Genomic DNA, 22,472 nt, shown 5'->3' on the forward strand with positions numbered 1-22,472 from the left:
GGGGGAGGGGCGGTTTGTTTTGTAAACAGCCTCACCCTCTCCCCGTCCTCGCCTTGGTTTTTTTTTGGGGGGGGGCGGTTATCTGAAAGCATACCCTCATGTATACAAATAAATAAGAGAGAGAGATACTGCCCCCATTAATTGTTGTTAAAAGGACCCCCACTTTTTTAACCTGACCCCCCTGTTTTTAGGGGGGGTTAGTGGGTGGGCACCCCGTCTCTGGGGAATGGGAGCCATGCCAGTGTCACGTGAGGGAATAAGCCCCAAACTCCCTCGTCCTCTTGAGAAGTTGTGGCAAGTGCAACTTTTTTTGGGGGGGTACACATGCACTGAGAGTGTTTATTAGTACGGTTGGCAGGAAGGGTTATAAGCCTGGCACAGGTGGCCGAAAGGGCCGTGCATTTCGGATAAATGGGGGTGGGGGGCGGACGCCTTGTGATTTGGGGGTAGGGAATGTGAGGTGAGGCACAGGTCAGAAAAGCGTGCCCTAGAGGTGATGGGAGCAGCTGGCTACTTGGTGGCCATATGCCAGTTTTGACAGGAGCAGAGAGGGCTGCCTGACAGCAGGGCCACAGGACTGAAGGGAGCGGAGAGGCCTGTGTTTGGGGATTATGAGAGGCAGGAGCCTCTTTGTAGTGGGGCCAGTGTCAGGATTGGAACAGGAGGCCTCTGTCGTTGAAGGAGTGGGCTTGGCAGACTTATGGTACTTGGGATGAAGATTTAGAAACTGCAGGGGCAGAACACTTTCTGTGAAAGTGTTCCGATTGGAACAAGGCCGATGTTTCATTGATCGGGGCCTATTGTTCATAGTATTGCAGGCCCATTGATTGGAATCGGGTGGTAGTGGATGGCTCCTCATGGGAAAGGGACTCTGGATTCTGTGTGCAGATCAGGAGCCTTTGTTGCCTTTTGATCTTACAGAGTCAGTCATAATAATATTTATTCAGCCCCTGCATGTGTTTTTTATTATTATTACAAAAATCAATAAAAACAGGCCCAAACCACAGATGATCATTCTAAGAAAGATGAATAAAAACGGAAGGTGAAGCACATACAGGAGAACAGTAAGGCCCAATCCGTGTGACAGGAAAGGCGGTTGGACCATTAAGCAGGTCTAGACATTGAGGGTTGCGTATTGAAATGCAAGTTGGGTAACTTTGAGGCCAAATTGGTGATGTATATATGGGGGGAATTCCTCTTGCATTTTTAAAGGCCTAGACAGACTTGCCAAGACACATTCAGATAGCCCACGTAGTGGCTAGCAAGAGATACTTAAACATTAAAAACTATCACAACACTAAAAGGGTTAAGGACCCCGTCAGTTAAGTCCAGCCGCGAACGACTCTGGGGTTGCGGCGCACATCTCGCTTTACTGGCCGAGGGAGCCGGTGTTTGTCCACAGACAGTATTTCCGGGTCACGTGGCCAGCATGACTAAGCCGCTTCTGGTGAAACCAGAGCAGCACACGTTTACCTTCCTGCCGGATTGGTACCTATTTATCTACTTGCACTTTGACGTGCTTTCAAACTACTAGGTTGGCAGGAGCTGGGACCAAGCAACAGGAGCTCACCCCGCCGCGGGGATTTGAAGCGCAGACCTTCCGATCGGCAAGCCCTAGGCTCAGTGGTTTAGACCACAGCGCCACCCACGTCCCATCACAACACTATGTCTTACTTAAACTGATTATCTGCCCCCTCTAATTATCGGTGACCCTCTGGTCCTCTCTTTCGGTATTGTTAAGGATATCAGATAATTTACAGATGATGAAATTACTGGTACATGTGTTTAAACAAGGTAGGTTTGCTTGCTGGCTCACTTGCTTCTGGTTTAAATATTAGTGCAGTATGAGCAAAGTGAGAAACAAAATGGCTTTCTGTCATACAAAGTTTACAATTTATTATGCTATGATAACTTGCGCAGGAAATGCTTCTTTAGGGTTCAGTTCTGCTGACACTGACAGACAATGGCAGTGCCTTGTTTTATGGGGCATAGTTAATTCAAAAAGTGCTACCCTGTATCTTGCAGGAACAGGTAACAGTGTAAGCACAGGCTGGATATGAGTGTGCACAAGAAGTTCCTAAATACTTGATATGGTTATCTCACAAGTTGATGGACCCTTTCCACACTCTGACTGTGGCTGAGCAAATTGACCTTGCAGCACCTGCAGTTTTGCCATTTCTAAGAAAAACTGGTTGTACGTACCGGCTTTCCAGAGTGATAGAAAAATGGGGGATTTGATCCTTGTAGAAAGGGTGCTACCTATCAACCTTTCTTTGATTTAATTAGATTGTGGACCCTCCAGCAACAGTTCCCGCTACTTTATGAATTAACTTTACCTGTCTCAAGCCCTCACAAAGAGCTATAACCCTAGGTGTAAAATAATTTCTCATTGAAAACAACAACTGCATTTCTGAGTATTCTTGGGAAAGGCCAGCTCCCCCCATTCTGTGGTTGGCTAATGTACAGCATATATCTTGACAGTGGAACAGCTACTTTGGTAATGGGAAACTGTATCAGAGCTGGAGGTCCCTCAGCTGGCCAGAAGCCTTTTTTTTGGCAGTAGATATTTCATCACAAGCCAGTGCTGTTTGAAGCAGTGTGGCAGATGTTGCCTGTGATTTCATCAGGAATCTGTGTGAGCTTCTGGCCTCAAAATCTAGAGGGTAATTTTCCTCCTATGATGGAACACCACAACAAAAAGGCATGTGGACTAGAATATTGCAAACCATATATCGCTCCTATTGCTTGTGGGAGGAACCTTTTCAGCCCGTATCTATGATGAGGTTTTTTGTTTATAGTTGTTTATACTTTGCACAACTCTGCAAATTCACAAGGAGATCAAACTTCAAGAACTCTGCACTGGGCATAGTAATGGAAGGGCTTGTGGTTCCAAGGATGGTAAGAGCAGTTACCAGGTCCATAGTGGAATCTCATTCCAGTTGACTTGCAAAAAAGTTGTACTTGACAATGCTTTAATTCTCCAAGAATGTAGGTGGATTTTAAAGAAATGCTTTGACACAACAGCAATCTAGGTATTGGCTCCATGGAAATGAATGTTGCTTGTACAGTTGCACAAGATAGAGTGGAAGGTGGGAGAATGCAGGAAAGCAAAGGGAAGGGAAGGCCCAGAGAGTAGCTCAGGAGTAGAGCTCGGGGGAACGAAGAAGACCATGCTGTAATCAGGAATGGACTCTGCAGGGAAGAAAGCCAGGAAATATTGATACCCGGGGGCACCTGGGGTCAGAAGAAAGGAGAGTGTTGACCAAGAGCACAGTGCAAAGGCAACAGGGGTGGTGGTGGTGGATATAACCTGAAGAACAGAGGGGTTTGGGAATAGAGGGGCATTGGTGGACTACCAGGCGAGTCCACCAATGCAAGGAGAGGTGCTAGAGGAAAGCAGAGAGACAATACCAAAGTATTAAAAGAAATATAATGAAATACCGGTAACTCAATCATTTTCATGGGGTTCCACTTGCAGGCTACTTTTGAACTACTGGCTTCTAATCCACAAGCATTCCATATTTTGATAATTCTTGATGTTAAACTGGTTCATCCTGTCTGTTTCACATTCCAACAAGGTAATCCACCCCTTGCAATGTAAGAAGGCCTAGGAGATCTGGAAGGAAGCCTTGGTGCTCTGACCTCCCCCAACTTCATTGGAGCACATATCTGTCAGTTGTGTGTGTGCCAGCAATGCTTCTTGCCAGTTGGTGCCCTTCTAGTCTAGATTTGTAGTGGTGTAACTGGCTAGAAGACAGTCATCCTGTTTTCAGCCACTGGCTGAAGATTACAGCTGGTTGTCAAGCTATTTTTGAAAATGTGATGGCTTCATTCTTGTTTCTTTCCTACAATGCCCAACTCTTGAGAAATCACAGTTTAGAAAACCCTGCCTCACTATTAATCCAGCATTGCTTTTGGTGGACAAATTGTAGAATTGAGCCATGCCCGTAAATCTTTCCCCATCTCACTGAATATGCTATTTTCCCCTTGCCACCCTCATCTCCGCATGACTGTTTTTACCCTGATGATTAAGATTTCTCACTAATGGAAATGGCTGTTATTCTCCTCCATTAACTGACACAGATAAAAGGCGCTGTTCTTTTTTTTCTAAATTGGCCATCCATTTTTTTTTTTGTATTAAATTGAAATACATAAATACCGTTTGTCGTGAAAGAGATGGCAATTCTAAGCAGGGTTGGTCTTCTGTAATTTGTAGTTATGGCTACACATCTACATTCCTTATCCCCCCTCCCCATTTCCTTTCCAGATCCTTTGTTAGCCTTACATAATATATATTTTCAAGGTAGGGAGTAGAAATATCACGTGTGTGGAAAATTCTAGTTGATTGCCTGCCAAATATAAGAATCTTCTGCGCATGTGTGCCAATATTATGATTAGGAAAGGGGGGGTGGAGGGGGAGAAGAATGCGTGGAAGAAGTAGGAGGAAAAAAAGATTGATAGATAGATTAGAAATTGACAAGAGTTGCGGGGGAGGGGGTGTCTGATAAGCCTACCCTGATGTATTTCCCCCCCTCGTATTTGTCAATTCCATCCCATCAGAAGCAGAAGGAAGGCGGCGTGGTATGAGGGAAATGCAACAAGGTGAATCAGCTTGCAGGATTCAGAGATAAATGTTGTATTGTCAGAAGGAGCTAGGATTGTGCCAGATGCAAAAATATAGCAAGCAGAGAAAAGGAGGGAGGAATGGGAGGAGGTGGAAGAGGGGCGCCTGAATGGTGGTTATTGCACCAATATCCATTAATCTTAACAGCATTTGTTAACTGAAGTGGGGTGGGGGAAGCGTTTGGAAGCGGTGGGGGTTTCGGCTTTATTTGCAAGATTGAAAAACAACACAAAAGTGCTTGGTTGACTCAGTGTGGGCAATGATTATGTAGTAATGTATGTCCCGTGCCCGCTTTCCTCTGCCTGTAGTGGAATATCAGTCTCTTCTTGGTTAGTTAAACCTAGATCTGCTTTTGCACCTGGTTTTAATCTGAGACATTAAAATTAGGAGGTCTGCTGGGGAAGATGGGTATTTTTAGACTGCAATTTGAAAAGAGACTCAACCAGTCACTGGATTGTCTTTGAAATCTAGCAGGCGTGTGCCTGCATTGTATGAGCTGGCCGACCTCAGATGGTTGAGGGGGTGATGGGCAGATCTGAGCTGGGAAGGTGGGATTGAGCTGATGATGCCAACATTTGTATGTGATTGCTTCCCCCACAGGCCTGATTTATCTTTCGGAGCAGCTCCCGTGACTATTTTGAGTTTGGCACTGTTGTAAATGGAGGCCGAGTTGGCATGAGCAAGGAAGATCTGGCTGGCCTGTATTGTGGATATAAAATTCTGTTGCTGGGTGGGTGGGGAGGAAGGGCTTGGATTTGCACCACGTTTGAAGAGAAAAACGCAGGTTCTCTGTTTACCCACAAAGGGTGGACGCTGTGCTATTCCCACGCACACGCTGACTTTCTCTGTAGTCAGTATGTTTAATCTTTGACCTGGAGGAACCCCCCTGCGGGGGCACAAGAGGGCAGTTTAGCTTCCTGCAGCCCCGTTTAGCCTGCGACCTCTCAGCAGAGCTGCTGGCGCAGTGAGCCAATTAGTGCCAGCTGTGATTTATACAGTAGTTTGTGTCCTGTGGCTCATAGGGGTGGGGTGATAGGAAATGAGCAAAGAGGGGCCAGGACTTCAGAGCCTGACAACACATTGTGTTGTAGGTCACCCAAGAGACATTGGGTGGCGGTGACTTCTGGCTCCCTGGCGTAAGTTGGAAGCTACTGCCTCTCTCTCTGTACTGGCTGTGCTCTTGACGATGTTCCCCTGTCTAGATTGGAACTCATTCATCGCCCTGTTTCTAAAAATATCAGCAAATGTTCCAGGCTACCTTGGTGGGCCAAATCCTGTGCAGATGTATAATTAGCAGTAGTTGGGGAAGGGTAGAGAACCTGTGATGTTCCACAGTTGTTGCAAGAGCCCTTGGAGGGGAATGAATGCTAAATATGAAGGTGAAATGTAAAGCTGCTACTGTACTACGTATTGTAATCTCTGTGATACTTCTAGGCTGTGCGTTGCTTCATAGACCTCAAGTCACTGATCGTCACAACAATCTATTGTTAATAGGGGCCAACATGATGTGATGAACATGAGAAACACTGTTTCAGATGCCTGTTTAGTTGTGAAGCTCTCTGGGTGGCCTAGAGCTGTTTTACAAGTTAGGAGAATGAGGTGCTAGAACTCTGGACTTGTACCATTTGACTACAGGTGGGCGATTATAGTTCTGAGCACTTTCCTATGTAATTATCTATGCAGATTGTAAATTAGCACATCAGGCCCTGCACTGATTTTCCACATTTCAAGGAAGTGTGTTTGGGGGTTGTTGGTTTTTTATGTATGGGAATATTCAATATATGACCACTCACCTGCAGTCTAAAACAACTACCTTGTCTTTAACAGCTGTTATAGACTGGCCAGCCAGTTGAAAGGAAAATACCGCAATATTGGTGCTATTTATATATACTGTATAATTTTTTCTCCTCAGTAAAAATGGGCAAGTAGGATTGTAGAAAATAATGTTAGCCTCCAGCTTATCTGAAAAGAGAGATCTATATCTTCTGATATCCCCTGCTAACGACATCTTAAGGAACTGGTCCAATAATAAATAAAGTGCCTATTTTAAGTATGACTATTGATACAGTGGGGGATGCGGGTGGCGCTGTGGGTTAAACCACAGAGCCTAGAACTTGCCGATCAGAAGGTCGGCGGTTCGAATCCCTGCGACGGGGTGAGCTCCCATTGCTCAGTCCCTGCTCCTGCCAACCTAGCGGTTCGAGAACACGTCAGAGTGCAAGTAGATAAATAGGTACCGCTCTGGTGGGAAGGTAAATGGTGTTTCTGTGTGCTGCTCTGGTTCGCCAGAGGCGGCTTAGTCATGCTGGCCACATGACCCGGAAGCTGTACCCCGGCTCCCTTGGCCAATAAAGCGAGATGAGCGCCGCAACCCCCGAGTCGGTCATGACTGGACCTAATGGTCAGGGGTCCCTTTACCTTTTTATTGATACAGTGGCTTATTTATATTATTGGCTTATCCGAGATGTAGGCACAAGGACAAATACAGTCACTATTCAGAGTGCAAGACTGGAGGGATGTATTATCTAAGGCAGCCTTTGCCAGCCTGGTGCCTTCTAGTTGCTGTTGGGACTGCAGTTCCCATCAGGTGCTCCAGCCATCATTTTGAGAATTGTAGTCCTACAACATCTGGAGGGTACCAGAAAGCTGGGCAAAGAGATCTAGTTTAAGTTGGCCCAACTGCTTACAGAGCATAGACTAATCATGGAAAGAATGCAAAGGGGAAGGGTTTCAGTTATATTAGGTGAAGGCGTTCACAAAGAGGCTACTGTGATCTGGAGAGCAGTTGAGGTCTGTGACAGCATATGAAAGCATGTGCCTGAGCAAGGAGAATGACTTGAAGGGTGCTATCTTTAGCATAGGGGTAACCAGCCAGCATGGTGTCTTCCAGATTGTTGTTAAGCTACAACCCTCACAATCCCTGGGCATTTGCCATGCTGGCTGGGGCTGATGGGAGATGTAGTCCAACAATATCTGAGTCACCATGTTGGCTACCCCTTTTCTAGGACCTGCGGTTTGCTAATATCTGAGTTGCAGGTAGCCTAAAATCAGTGTGAGAGATGGATTTGGATACTGTAATTCCAGAAGACAAGTAGGGGAGAATGTGGATTAGAAAACTTTTCTGTACAACCTCAGCGAGAATTAGAGCTTCTGTGCTGAGGTGCACAGGTCTTACCTCACATTAGTGCGGTCAAATCATGTAGACAAGCAGCTACTGCCATGATGCTGGAGAGACTGTTGGAGGCTTTCCCTTTTCTTTTTATATCTCTGGTGGGACTGTCCTCTGGTGCAGGAGCTTTGGCCAAAGGTATTTGGGGGTCATATCTGATGTTATCCAGCAAGAGGTAGTTCTAGATCTTTGGTTGGCATTGCGCTCTGTGTTTGAGGGGTCTTGGTGAATGGTGACTTCATTATTGGCAGCTGCACATATAGAGGTGGCACAGCACTGGATGACCAGGTCAGGCTGTATGTTACAAGGATGGTATACACATGTATGGTATCTCACCTTGTCTGAGTGCCACTGGAATAAGCAAAGAAGACAGCTTTTGGGGGTTTGGTACCCATTCCTATCTTATGTAAATAGGGGCATGAATGGAGTTCATCTGCCAGGCTCTCAGAGATTTATCTGGAGTGAATTATTGATATAGATCCCGTATTTTTCCATGTATAAGACGAGTTTTTTTCCTTTAAAAATTATGTTAAAAATTGGGGGTCGTTTTATACACAGATAGTGTATAAATGGGCGATGGGTTGCAGCCGCGAACAGGAGATTGTCAGTGGCTATTGGGTGGTTGATTGGTGGCCACAGCAAGGGCTGTTGTCAGTTGGCTGCCCCTGCGGCAATAGGGTGGGCGATTGGTGGCTTTTGCGATTTTAAGTGTCAGTCAGTCGGGTGAGTGATTTTTGGCAACCCCCCCCCCCAAAAAAGCTCAACAATTGTGGGCAATCGTGCCAAAAAAGCTTAACAACTCTACAACTCTTGACAATCTCCCCCTATTTTCTTAATTTGGATTCCCAAAAAACAGGGGGCATCTTATACACGGCGGGGGGTTATGCATGGAAAAATGCGGTAAATACTACTAAAAGAGTTAGGCTTGATGAGAGGTTATCATAGAATCAAAGAATTTGTAGAGTTGGAATGACCCCAAGGGTCATCTAGTTTAACCTCCTGCTATGCAGAAATCTCAACTAAAGCATCCATGACAGAGAGGCGTCCAGGCTCTGCTTAAAAACCTCCAAGGAAAGAGAGTCCACAACCTTCAGAGGGAGTCTGTTCCACTGTCGAACAGCTCTTACTGTCACAAAGTTCTTCGTGATGTTTAGTTGGAATCTCCTTTCTTGTAACTTGATGCCATTGGTTCGGGTTCTACCTTCTGCAGCAGGAAAGAAAACTGCAATGGGAATATGAAACTGAAACTTTAGAATGCTTTAAATCAGGTCTGGGAAGGGCACAATGCTAATTTGGAATTGACCATTAGGTCATGCCCACAGGTGCCCATAAGGTATTGGGCACATGTAGGTATATTTCTTCTTCACAAAACAATCTCTCCGCTCTAATAGCAGCAGCTTGATTTGGATCAGTCTGAGTTCTCGTTCTCTTCCAACAAAAAAATTCTACAGCTGTCACAACCAGTCATCATATGGTGAACCTTCTCTCTACATATCTCATGCCCAGATGCACTGTGCCTTGCGTGGCCCTTTTGTGTCTCCCTGAAGCATCAAGCCTCTTTGGAGTTTCTGGGAAGACAAACCCATGTTGCAAGGGAATACACTTTTTGTAAGCAGCAGCAACAGTACTCTTATCAGATGAAGCTTGTAGTCAGTTCAATGCTGGTTGAAAGGGAGCAGGCGTGTGGCAGGGGTCTCCCCCAGCAAGACATGTCTGCCTATGTTTCCCTCTCCCCTGCCCTGCCTTTCCTCGTCTGGAAATGCTGGTGGGAGTCTGAGAGTATTTTAATATGTGTCCCTGGTGTCCAGACAACTTAGGCCAGACTGTGAAGGATAAAAGGAAGAACAGCTGGGTTGGCAGCTGTAGGATAAATGGATTTTTATGCATTTGTTACATTGTCCACCTTTTCTCCCCAAGGGACTTGGAGCAGTGTCTACAGAGGTTTCTCAGCAGCCTTGAATCCAGGCTCCAGGCAGACACGCCACCTTATTTTCAGCAGGGCACCTAGCTGTGTTCCCTTTAGACCTTTACCTGGACTTCCAGTGGGGGAACTGAGGCTGAGACTTTGACCTGTAATGAGGCCAGGCAATGGACACAGGTTTTCCAAAGCTAAGCCACTTCCCTGTCCAAGTACCATGGCTTTTGGAGTGGTGGTGCTCTGCATAGCAGCAAGGGTTGTGGAAGTGGCTATTGAGAGAAGTTGCTTGAGGTGTGAGCAGGAGCAGTATAGGTTCAGGAGCAATCCTGCATAATGATACTTGTTATACAGGACTTTTCAGAGTGCAAGATACGTTTTAGTTCATATTTCAAATATGCCTCAACCAGGCTCAAAGTAGGTTAGGCTGAGGCATGTCCAAGGTCATTCACCCACTAAACCTCATGGATATGTGAGGATTTGAATCTGGGATGGATGGATGTTGCCTCTTACCTCCAGGGTTGGGCTTGGTGGACTTTCAGTCTCCTTCCACCTGTTTGTTTATTTGTAGATTTATTTTTGTGGGTTGTACTTCAGGGAAAGGGTTCTCAAAAATATCTTCAGTCACTTCCTAACCACAAGAACTTGTTTGTTCAATTTCAGTAGGAGACCCATTTCAGAAGCCTGGAGCTGCAACACTAACAGAATCTGTGATTCTCCCATCTCAGGGGCCCTGAGCTAGATCTCAACCCAATTCTTGGGAAGCGGGGTTGGTCAGCGTCAGATGAAACACAACAAAGGCTTGCATTGCCCAGGCTTGGAAGGGATTTGGGCAAACGGTGACAGAACCTGACGTATTGGTCCTTCTAGTTTGGGAAAGGTTTTCTGAGCACCGACACTTAGTGGGGTTACGTCCCACATTAATCACAGCCAGGTTAGCAGCAAGGCTCTTCTGTCTCCTTCCCCGCCCGCCTTGTCTGGCAAGACAAGAGAAATCGCTCAAGGGGGCAGAGTGGCTCTGGAGCGTCTAATTACCACTGAGCCGGCTGTCCTGTGATATTAACGAGTCGGCGGCGTGTGTAGCCTCCGTGTGCGGCTCGTTGTAGATAGAGCCTTCCTCTGTGCACCGAGGGGAGCAGGAGGTTGAAAAGCTGTCGGAGAAAACGCAGAGGATTAATGGTCCCTCCTCTGTCTTAATATACTGAAGTAATTTCAGTTGATGCCGGCGGAGTCGCTTCTGATTTACAAGAAGTGTGAACGAGAGGGGAGTTGGCCCGGGTGACTCCTATTAAGGAGTTATGCCTCGTTGCTACACCTGCTGCATAGTAGAGTGTCTGTGTTGGTGACAACCAGCCTTCAGCCAGTCTGCCTGGAGGATTTTCTTTAAATCCCTAGCCCACCCAGTTGGCACCACTGTGCCTTGCAGTGCTACCAGGAAGCACTTGAGCAGTGACCAGTCCCAGGTCTCCCATTCATCTGCTGGGACTGAGGAGCCTGTAAGGGAAGGGTGGTAGTGCTTTGGGAGGAGCATCAGACAGCAGCTGCTGGAGGTGAGCTGGCAAGGCACCAAGACATGGGGGTCCTTAGCCATCGCAGACTGGAATTAAGAGAATTTGGAATATTGGGCCAGGGAAGGAGCAGGAGGAGGGAGAGTGACCTGCAACTCCCAGCCATATAAAGGGTTCATCTCTTTTGAGGGTAGGAAAGTTGGCCGTGCCAGGTGCAGAGTATTGGCATTTGGCATTTGCAACAGGACAGAAGGGAGGAGATGAACTCGTAGGCAGCCCTCGCATGAACAAAGGAGACCAACTTTAGGGTCATTCAGACAGACGTGTCTTACTTTCATCCTGTTTGCATGCTTTGTTACGCACAAGGGTGCATTTACTCCTTCCCCATCCCCTTGTGAGGAGGGGTGTGCTCGGTGCACTTATGTAGGACTAAATCAACCTTCCCCATTCAGCAATGGGAGGGAGAGTGAGGCTGTAGCCTCAGAAGTGCCCTTTCTTTGCCTGGCCTTGAATTTCAACCCACAAGCTTTTTAGGTGGTGAGCCATATGCACTTGCAGCCTTTTGTGCCAAAAGGCGAGTCACCCGCTGCCTCCCCTCCTTACCCACTGCCCTTCTTCATGGCTTCAAGTGTTTTGTGAAGCAAAATGAGCCAAGGTTTTTGTGGAAGTCCCTTAGGGGGATTGTCGTCTGTGCCCTGTGACCGTCTTGAGAGTGTCGGAACAGATGGCTGCTCTTCTGACCAAGCCGGGTGGGGGTGGGGTGGGAGAGTGAAAGCAAAACAGTCATAATAGTAAAAAATAGAATCATTCAAGCCTGTCTGGATAAAGCTGACCACAGGGGTGAGGAGGAGAGGGAACTCCACCAGGGTTTCCAGCTTCCCCTAGCATGGCTCTTTCAGCGCAGTGGTGAGACCTGCTGGCAGAGAGCACAGTGTGAGGAACGGAGAGAGGATAATTGTTTCAGCATGTGTGTGAGCTTGGAGCAGCAGCTGCCCAGAAGTAGCAAAGCACACAAGTGATTTCCTTCTCTTTCTGTCATTTTTTCGTTGGTCTCATTTCCCTCCCTCCCACCCCCTTTTATTTTCAGACGAAGAGGAGGAGGAGCTGCGCAACTTGGAGAGCCCCCTTGTTGTCAAGAAGAAGAAACGAGGGCCCAAAAAGCAGAAAGAGAATAAGCCGGGGAAACCCAGGAAGCGCAAGAAATTAGTAAGTTGCCTCCTTTTCTCCACTTTTGTACATGTGTGCATATGTGTCAATGGCATTAGTGACTTGTTGCTTTTTGAAGGAGGTGGACGTATGATGGGGCAGTCGTGATAGTGGCAAGACTGTCTTATTGGGGCCTGCAGGGAACCAGTTTGCAATGGGGGGCAGGGTTCCTTGATGCCTTGGCCATTCTGGCCTCTCTAAGGCTAAAGAGTCTGCTAGAAATTAACGGCAAAGTTTGATTTTGGACTGGGATTCCCTGCCACCCACCCCCGGCTATGCTAGCTAATTGGTTCTTCAGCTTATGTAGTCCTGGTATGCAGAGGTGGAATTCTGCATTTGTTGAAGACTATGGTGGATTAATGGAGGGGCACAAAAGGCACACATTTAACTGGGTGGGAGAGGTTCCTCATAGGTTTGTTTTTTTAATCTCCCCTCTTCATTTTGGATGAAAATGAGTTGTTTGTGTAATATCCCTAGTTTTCCCATGCACCAGTCACATAAGTTTTTGGGCCTCCCTGTCAGTGGGCTGCACCTCCCTGGGGGCTCTTACTTTGTAACAGAAGGTTTCCTGCCTGAGGCATTCTGCTGCTGAATCATCTCTTCAAGGTTTACTGTTTGTTTTGTGGGTTGACAGTAACTGCAGGCTGGTTATTTTGCTAAGCCGCTTTATCTCACCATAATGAACGGGTTGCCCTTGTCCTGGCACAGGCTCCTTTGCCCAGCAGGAAGGTTGTTGCTAATTAATGCTAATGATCTCACTTGTTGTGCCCTCTCACTCTCTGTCTTCCCCTTGGCAGGTCAGCGAGGATGAGTTTGAATCTGACCGAGAGGACTATCGGGCCAAGTCGGAGAGTGGTGGCAGCGACTATGGAGGAGTGGGGAAGAAAAAGCGGAGAAAGCATCGGGAGAAGAAGGAGAAAAAGACAAAACGACGGAAAAAGACGGAAGACGATGGAGTGCAAAAGCCAAAGGTAGAATCCTAGAATTGTAGAGTTGGAAGGGACTCCAAGGGTCATCTAGTCCAACCCCAAGCAATGCAGGAATCTCAACTAAAGCATCCATGACAGATGGTCATCCAGCCTCTGCTTAAAAACTTCCATGGAAGGAGAGTCTGCAACCTCCTGAGGGAGGACCCCTGGAACTTGCTGGATAACTCAGGGAGTTTGCACCTCAGACTCCAGAGTAGAGGCACCACCATCCAGAGTTTTCAAATAGCTTGGTTTAAAAATAATTATAATAATAATAATTGTATACTGCCCTTCATCTGACGATCTCAGCGTAAAAATAAAAGATAAGAACACAAAATAACATAGTAAAAATAAGAACTAAAACAAAACAGTTGGGATGGGAGGGGCAGAATGATAGGTTTTGTACTCATGCCGAGACCCAGAATTAGACCCGTCCGTGTTTCTGCAGCCCTGTACTTTTCAACAATCCCCACACTTTTCCACCATGCAAGGCTGTGCTAGCACTGATTGGAGAATTACAAGGCAGCAATAAACCCGCCAAACACTTTCTCCACACTGTGTTGGCTTCTGGATAATCCCACGTACCCAGATACTTTTTCTCAGTGCCACCTGTTGAAAAAGACATAGGCAAAGCAGGGGCGTACAAGGGGGGGTGGGGGTGGTCCGCCCCGGGTGTCATCCATGAGGGGGGGTGACAAAAAGATACACCGTGGGGGGCTCGCCCCGCTGCCCCTAGCCATGCGTAGCGGATGGCCCCGCTGCCGCCATGTGTGGCAGATCGCTCCATCATGCACGGATCATGCTGCCCCCCCTGCAGCTCGCCCCACCCCCCTGGTGCATGGCATGGCCTCAGCTCCAGGTGCCCATGTATCTAACTCCACCACCGAGACAAAGATGGGTGAGGAAGGCAGACAGACCCAGCAAAAGAATGCAGAGAGCTCCACAGGGCCTGTGTGGGCCCCTGGAAGAGAGTTTCTCAGGCTCCTCACACAACCTCCGCCAGCACCTGTGTTTATTCTTCACGGGCATTTACAGTGGCGAAAGGCAGGGACTTTGAACTTCTTTATTTTAGCTTTTTATTGAATGCATATTCAGTAGATAAATGATCTTAGAGTGCCTCAGGGTTTAAAAATATAAAAACAATAGAATACAACCCTACATAGAGATACAATCATACCTCGGGGTACAGACGCTTCAGGTTGCATTTTTTCGGGTTATGGACCTGCCGAAACCCAGAAGTACCAGAAAGGGTTACTTCTGGGTTTTGGTGGTTGCGCATGCGTAGAAGCGCTAAACCGCACTTTGCGCATGCACAGAAGCATCTAATCACAACCTGTGCATGCACAGACGTGGTGCTGTGGGTTGCAAACACTGCGGGTTGCAAATGTGCCTCCCGCATGGATCATGTTTGCAACCCGAGCGTCCACTGTATATTGGAAAGCAGTAGCAAACAGAAAGCAGAATGCCAGGAAAAAAGAGTATAGAGCTCCACATCTTAAAATACCTGGGCAAATAAACAGGCCTCTTCAATTCATTCCAAAAAGACATTGAGCTCAGTACCAAACAAGCCTCCATGGGGGAGAGTCTCCTAGAGCTGGTCTGCTGTAATGTAAGAAACTCTGTCAAGGGTTACCACTTGCTTTGCTTCAGCAGGTGGAGAGACCCAGAGACAGGGGTCTGAGCTCTTAACAACTGGGCAGTTTTGTATGGGAGAGAGCAGTCCTTAAGGTAGCATTGTTCCCAAGCTGGAGCCTGCTGCTCCTTTCTTTGACATTATTCTGTGGAGACACGTAACAGGGTTAGTAGCAAAAGGGTCCCCACAGGGCAACATTTCAATATTTTGCTCAGGTTGCTTTCTGGGAGCTCTTAAAGCAGAAAAATAAGCCCACTGAGACCGGGTGGGCTTATTTTTCTGGATTAAACCCGGAGTCACCCTTGACCCTACACCAAATACAGGTTTGTTTTTCTTGATCAACTGCCAGAACAATGGTCAGGCATGTTTCTTACAACTGCCTAGCAAGTTCACCCTCCTGGTGTTCTGCCTTCCCACCTTCAGTGTCATTCAGGGATAGAGTGTACTGGGATGCTTGTGGGATTCCCCTATATTTATTTGTCAGCTGTAGCACAGAATGTGTTGCAGAATCCAGTGGGCCTTTCCTCCGTCCCTTGGGATGATGCCACTGTCCATAAAGTGGTAGAGTGTGAGGGGATTAGTGCTCCAGCAGGCACAGAGTGGTGGCTGCATCCAGCATGGTGGCTTAATTTGTCAAGGCACGCTTCAGCTTCTCTCAGGGCACACTACTGTGCTGATGTAGAGACCCATTTGCATTTCCAGTCCTTCATGTCTCTTGTCCCAACACTCTTCCCCTGGTGCAAGGCAACAGTAGCAGATTGTTGCTTAAATAGCTCAAAATATTTTCATGTTTCTTTCAAGGTGGAGCAGAAATCCTCTGCTCAGCTGCTCATGACCTGGGGGCTGGAAGATGTGGATCATGTCTTCTCCGAGGAGGATTATCACACCCTGACAAATTACAAAGCCTTCAGCCAGTTTATGAGGTGAGTGTCTGGAATCCAGGAGGAATGGTGGGCTTCAAGGTCCACCTATTCACAAACTAAAGAAAATCAGACGCTGTTGTTTGGAGATGTGGGGTAAGCTTTGTAAACAGTGGTCTTGAAATAACTTTAAAAAAACCTGCTTTTGTGCAGGTCACATACACTTGTTTCATGTACACACTCTTTATGTACAGGAATAAGTCCCCTCCATCCCTTACCCACTTCTTCCCTCAAGGAAGAGTGTGTTGTCAGGTAAGGATGTCCCAACTTCTTCTCTTCACTCCTTTTTAAGCACTAGTGACATTGGCCACTGACTTAGATGGCTTTAAAATGAGATTAAATAAATTCAAATCAGATAAGGTTATCAGTGGCTACTAGTCCTGGTGGCTGTAGTCTACCTGTAGGATGAGAGGTTGGGGACTACAAGTAGGAGAGTGCCATTGCTCTCATGTCTTACTTGTGGGCTTCTGAGAGGCATTTAGTTGGTGCTGTAGGAGCAGCATGCTGGACTAGATCAGCCTTCAGTCTGACCTGGAGAGTTGTTGTTGTTGAGTCATTTAGTCGTGTCCAACTCTTCATGACCCCATGGACCAGAGCACCCCAGGCACTCTTGTCTTCCACTGCCTCCCGCAGTTTGGTCAAACTCATGTTAGTAGCTTCGAGAACACTGTCCCACCATCTCGTCCTCTGTCATCCCCTTCTCCTTGTGCCCTCCATCTTTCCCAACATCAGGGTCTTTTCTAGGGAGTCTTCTCTTCTCATGAGGTGGCCAAAGTCTTGGAGCCTCAGCTTCAGGATCTGTCCTTCCAGTGAGCACTCAGGGATGATTTCCTTCAGAATGGATGGGTTTGATCTTGCAGTCCATGGGACTCTCAAAAGTCTCCTCCAGCACCAGAATTCAAAAGCATCAATTCTTCAGCGATCAGCCTTCTTTATAATGTCGCTAAATGAACAAATGCTTTGGGAGTGAAGGTCTCTGAGTAGTCTTGCTTTGCCTTTATTCTTGTCTCTAGGAACTGTGCAGGAATGTGAATGGTTTGTTAAACTGAAGCAACAGTTTGCATGAATGTAGCCTCTCTTTTCTAGTTGGAATAGTGAAATGGCAAAAAGGCAATGAGTGGGGAGGAGGAGGAGACGAGAAAGCAAAAAACCCTGTTTTTGCAGTGAGTGTGCTGTAGATAGCCTTTCTCAGCAAACAGTCTTGTTAAATGCAGGTACTGGAGCACCAGACAGCCCAGTATCTGCATCCACAGACCTGAGGGCTTATCTGGCTGTGAGCCTGTGACTCAATCCAGGCAAAGCTGAGTTCATGTCAGCTACAAGGAAGCTGCCAGTGGCCTTGGCAGGCCCCCGTATCTCCCTGCTTTGGCTTGGCGGGCAGAGGTGCATTCTGCCGCCAACAACTCTCTGTGACCAATGGCAGCAATCCGGCACCAACATTCATGAGATCTTGAGGCCACCTGGGCCTCGCCAGTTTAATCAAGTCAGTGATTTGTGCCAGGGGCTCAGGGGACAGGCTTGCCAGTGGGGCTTTCGGAGAGTAAAGCTCTCAGCCTGGCTCTAATTAGCTTTAAATTGTTTGGCACTCGCCTGTACCTGAGGCAGTTTGCCGCCTTCCCCTGCTGCTGCTGGGATCAGCCAAGAGCTCCCTCAAGACCAACAAGATGGAACTCCTGCTGGAAAGGCCCTTTGGAGCCCTTTCACATGTTCCTCATGGCTCCCCGAGGGCTTAAAGATCTGCTGTGCATTTGGGACATCTGTGTTCCTGAAATGCAGTGTATAATCAGGACTTCTAGAGCAGTGTTTCCCAACCTTTTTTGGGCAAAGGCACACTTGTTTGATGAAAAAAATCTCGAGGCACACCACCATTACAGCCCCGTGACGTCAGCGCGCAGCGTCGCGCCGGGAGGGACGCATGAAAGTGTAAGTTTCAATTTTTTTCCCTCCCCTCCTGTGTAAAGGGGAATGCACTCTGCTAAGTAAAGGCACTTGCCACAGCAGCGTCAACGTCACAGCACCCACCGGCACCCAAGAGAGAAGGGGTCTCAGCAGCCCTTTTGCCAGGAAGAGGAGCAAGAACGAGAGGAGGAGGAGGAAGAGGAAGAGAGTCCCCCCCAAAAAAACATTCTCCTTTTGATCTTCCTTATTTGCAATTCCTCATTGCAAAACAGCGGTTGATATAGAGCTGATTTTTTTGTTATTACAGTCCCCACCCCCTCACCTAGAAAAACACCCCCTGTCAATTTTATTATTATCATTATTATCATTATTATTATTATTATTATTCCCCGCCACTCTGGGAGGCTGAAGCCCTTTAAGGCTTCCTTCTGTCCACTCTCTGTGAATTACCTGCCCGGAGCGGGTTTCTGGGGGGGGGCGCTGCTGCCGGTGTCCTCCCCGTCGAGTCTCGCCTTGCCCGGCGCGTGGCGGCCGCCCTTTCCCACACTCTGCCGGCTGCGCTGCCAAGCCCCGCGGCTCGGCCTGTCAGCGTTACTGGGCTCGGCGGGCGGTAATTCCCGAAGAAAGCCGGCGGCGCTTGAAGAGCTGGCAAGCCCCCATTTGCATGTCTGTTTTCCGCAGCCCTTGGAGAGGATTAAGTTCCCTCCTTCCTGCCGGGGAACCTCCAAGCTTTGGGGGTGGGGGGGGAGGAGGCAGCAAAGCGAGGCAGGAAGGAGAGCGCGGCTTGGCTGGGTGAGCTTTGGCAGGGGCAGGGAATGAGAGCCGCGAGGCGGGCGCTGCAGGCGGAAGCGCTGCCCGCCGAGCTCGCAGGCAGCCAGGCAGGCAGACGGCGAGAGCCCCGCGCTGGGCGGCCTCTCCTCGCCGCCGCCGCCCCGCCTCTCGCCGCCCGACTCGCCCGCCTCCCTCCCACGGAGGTAGGCTGGTGTGCCGTGGGAGGGAGGCGGGCGAGTCGGGCGGCGAGCACGCGCGGGGCGGAGAGCGAGCTCCCTCCCACATCCCATCGCCGCTCGCTTCGGCCGGCCTACTGGGCTGTCGCAGGCGGAACGCCTGCGCATGCGCGAGGTTTTCGCGCCTTCCTCCAGTAGGCCGGCCGAAGCGAGCGGCGATGGGATGTGGGAGGGAGCTCGCTCGCCGCCCCGCGTGTGCTCGCCGCCGCCGCCCCGCCTCTCGCCGCCCGACTCGCCCGCCTCCATCCCACGGAACACAAGGCAACGTTCCGCGGCACACTAGTGTGCCGCGGAACACCGGTTGGGAAACACTGTTCTAGAGGTCTCCATAGCTGCCATATGCTGTAGTATCTGGTAGTGTGCTATCCTTCAGTGTGCAAAGTGCTTTATTGTTCCTGGCACGTTTCTATCCTTGGCAGCAGCCCTGTGAAGTTATTCAGGCCTAGAGTGGAAGATTTGCTGAGGCCATCCAGTGACTCTCATAGCAGAGCCCCAGGGATTTGTAGCTGGGTCTCCCATTTATCTGAATCCAGCAATCTGTTCTCTATAGCATCGCTGGGGCAAGAATGGTGCTGCAGTACAAATGGTGCCTGCTAACCCTGCTGTATTCTGGAGCCGCCATCCTCCCCTCCCCTCAGTCAACTATAGCATCTCATAGGTAGTGATGTTGAAGAGTGAGCCAACAGAACGAAGGCCCTTTGCTTTGGCTGCTTTGTGGCTGGGGCAAGATCACGGTTTACAACTCTTAAGAAAGGGATGGAGAGAAGTGAACAGCTTTCAAAGTGTGGACTGAAGCTTGAGACTGATATGGAGGGATAAGGAAGCAGCTTTAACCATCAAAATAAAAAGTGACATGATCACGGAAATGGAAGAGAAATATGAGTTTAGCACAAATATTCTGAAGAGTTGGAAAACTTAGGTGTTATCGCAGGTAGCTATTATTGGTGCTGCTTCTAAACAGGTTTTGTCCCTGGAGAATCCAATTTCCCTGCAGGAGGAAGGATGAGATATAATCTGTAGTTTTTCCCAGCGTCACGGTGATATGAGTCTGTCATGTTGCATCCATCCATCTTTGTATTGTGTTCTTTGTGTCTCTCTCTCTGTCGCTCCCTCTCTCCACCCCCCCTCACTCTGCCCCTTGATCTGTTTTTAATATTCCACCTCTGTCTCTCACTGGATGTAGAATTGCTCCCATATAGTATCACAGTCCGAAAGAGTGACATTTGCTGGCCTTTTCTTTATCTTGTCGTTGTACTTGTCTCTGCCTCCCCATTTCCCCCACTGCATTCTTTGTCAGTCTCTCGCCACATGCAAGGCAAGGCAGGCCTGCTGCTGCTTTGTTTTATGCGGGCCTGTCTTTGTCTTAGAGCCCCGCCTATTTCTGGAAAGCATTTTGAAATGAAATAAATTCAGACTTTTTCCTCCCCTCTCCCTCCTCCTTTTCAAAGCAAGAGCTCATATTTCTTTAATAGCATCCCTTAATAGTCTGCAGTGCATTATGGGCCATGGTGACCATCAATAATTAAGAAGTCAAAATGAGATCATAGCACAGCTCTGCATAACAGCCGCCTTATTGGTTCAGTTCAGAAAATCCTCCAAATCGTGGTTTGGAGAATGAGGAATATGAAATGGGCTTGCATGCTCTCTTCTCCACCTCTTTCTTCTCCTCTTGAGTCCCTCCTCCATTTCTAGGTTGCTCTAACCATAGTTTGCCATGACACCTGAATCAGACAAATGATGGTTAGGGATGAACCGCAAACTGGTGTGTAGCCTCACTTCAGATCATGGTTTAAAGGTTAGCCCTAGGCATAGATGGTTGAAGTTGTGGTTGGTCTGGCTTGAACAACCTGGAAGTCAAGGAGGGAAATGGTGTGCAAGGATTGGGTGGCAGGGGTGGAAGAAAGGAGACTTGGAGCATTGTTTGAATTGATCAGTTGCCAGTGACTCGCTGGGCTTTTTAGATTTGTCTCTGCAGCTACAAAGATGAGGATCATCCTCCTTGGATCATCCTTCCCTTGGAACAGGGAAACAAAAAAAGCTTGCAGGTAAAAAGGGCCTCAGCAGATGCAAGCTAGGGAGATTTTTCTGTTGTTAGCCAAGATGAAACAAGATGACCTCTTGGTTCAAGAGGTTCTTAGGCCTTACATTTCTGGGCGTGAATGATAGCTATTCCTCTGGAACCCAGTTACAGTATGTGTGCTTGTAGCAAATGGCTGGGCTACCCCATCACCAGGAATATAGCATTACTCTCAAGTCGAAACCTGAATTTTTTCTGTTGAGTGACATAACACAAAGCCCAAGGCATAAATTGATCTGGAGTTGTGTCCTTGTACGTGTGATATAGTAATAAAGGGAAGCGTGTCTCTGAATAACTGGCAACCACATATGGGTTAAGGGAACAGGAATTCTAGGAAGACTTGAGTTTTCATGCCTTTCTTCTGTTACTCCCACTGTGTGTGTGTGTGTGTGTGTGTGCGCGCGCGTGTATGTATGTAATAATGCCCTTCTGTAATCTTACCATGCAAGTGAAGAAATTGGGATTTTGTACAGGTTTCAGTATTTTGAGAACTCCATTTCCACTTTTCAGAAGTCTAGCCTTTCTGGCTCTATTCTTAGACATGAATGTATGTGAAATCTCATGGATGGGTCTGGAGCATGATTTCAGGTGTTTTAGGCTCCAGGGCCTAGGGATAGAAGCAGCAGGGATCCTGACAGAATTCGGGGCCTGAGCACGATCATGGGTCAGGGTTTGCTGTGCTAGAAATTAACCCCTTTAGAATCTTGTGCGTGGCTTTCCCTGTCAGATGGATGAAAGCTTGTATTTATGCCCATTGCACAAGGGCTGTGAATGTCTGCCAGCCAAAATCCCAGAGGTCCTTGTACACTCGAGCCCCAGTTGGTTCAAACGTCGGCATGCTGGTTACGAGCGCTTTGTGTTGACAGCAGATGAAGTGCTGAGGCTGGTTGGGGGCAGAGAGATCAAGAAGATGCAGCATCTGCAGCGAGGATTATTGCAGATGATGGATGTCTTGTGCTCCAGGGTTCTTGGCTGCAGGGATAGAGGGATGAAGGAGGAGAGGAGGTCAGAGCTATCGCCTCCAGCCCTGTACGGCAACATGGTGCTTTGTTTCTGTGAGTGTGGTGTTGGCCTCTGTTGGATTAAACAGAGCATTGGCCTGTTCCGGTTTGGCTGTTCTTGTCTTCCCTTGAGACAGATAAAAGCCAAAAGGAGCAAGCAACTGTAATCCTTGCCTTGCTGGGCTATGAGGTTAGCCCCAGGGGAGGGGCAAGCTGGGGTGATTTATGTATAATGCTTTGGTTTGCTCTGTGGAATAGGCTGCTTCCATGTTGGACTGATCCTGTAGTCCAACGGGATGCCTCCAGGTTAGCTTCACTTGTTTTGTGGAATGTTAATAACTTTCAGAGCTGCTTTTATTGTTTGCCTTAGATCCCAAATACATCAGGCCACTTCTGAAATATTCCATTCATGTGCTGATTTTGGGAATTTCATTGTTGACTGTTGCTCAGAACCACACACACCTCTAAGCATCTCCTCAGTGTAAAAAAACCCAACCCACCAGAATAAAACAACAAATACTTCCATTTCTGTCTTAAAAGGAATT

The 22,472-nt window shown here is 47.9% G+C and overlaps 1 protein-coding gene across 8 annotated transcripts in view; it reads left to right on the forward strand.

Annotated features, from left to right (window-relative positions):
- Positions 1-22,472, forward strand: part of CHD3 (chromodomain helicase DNA binding protein 3) — a 66,239-nt gene that overhangs the window by 1,765 nt on the left and 42,002 nt on the right. For 6 of the 8 annotated variants that reach the window (XR_013390332.1, XM_077916844.1, XM_077916846.1 and 3 more), the window contains exons 2-4: positions 12,304-12,422; positions 13,220-13,393; positions 15,825-15,946. Coding sequence is in view for 7 of the 8 variants with exons in the window: in XM_077916844.1 (XP_077772970.1) it covers positions 12,304-12,422; positions 13,220-13,393; positions 15,825-15,946 (415 nt within the window). In the remaining variant the exon portion in view is untranslated. Of the gene's footprint in view, positions 1-4,439; positions 4,603-7,009; positions 10,548-12,303; positions 12,423-13,219; positions 13,394-15,824; positions 15,947-22,472 lie in introns of those variants that run through there. The other 2 variants (XM_077916848.1, XM_077916847.1) reach the window with 2 other exon arrangements.

Source organism: Podarcis muralis, chromosome 13 (genome assembly GCF_964188315.1).
Source record: "Podarcis muralis chromosome 13, rPodMur119.hap1.1, whole genome shotgun sequence".
Classification (NCBI taxonomy): domain Eukaryota; kingdom Metazoa; phylum Chordata; class Lepidosauria; order Squamata; family Lacertidae; genus Podarcis; species Podarcis muralis.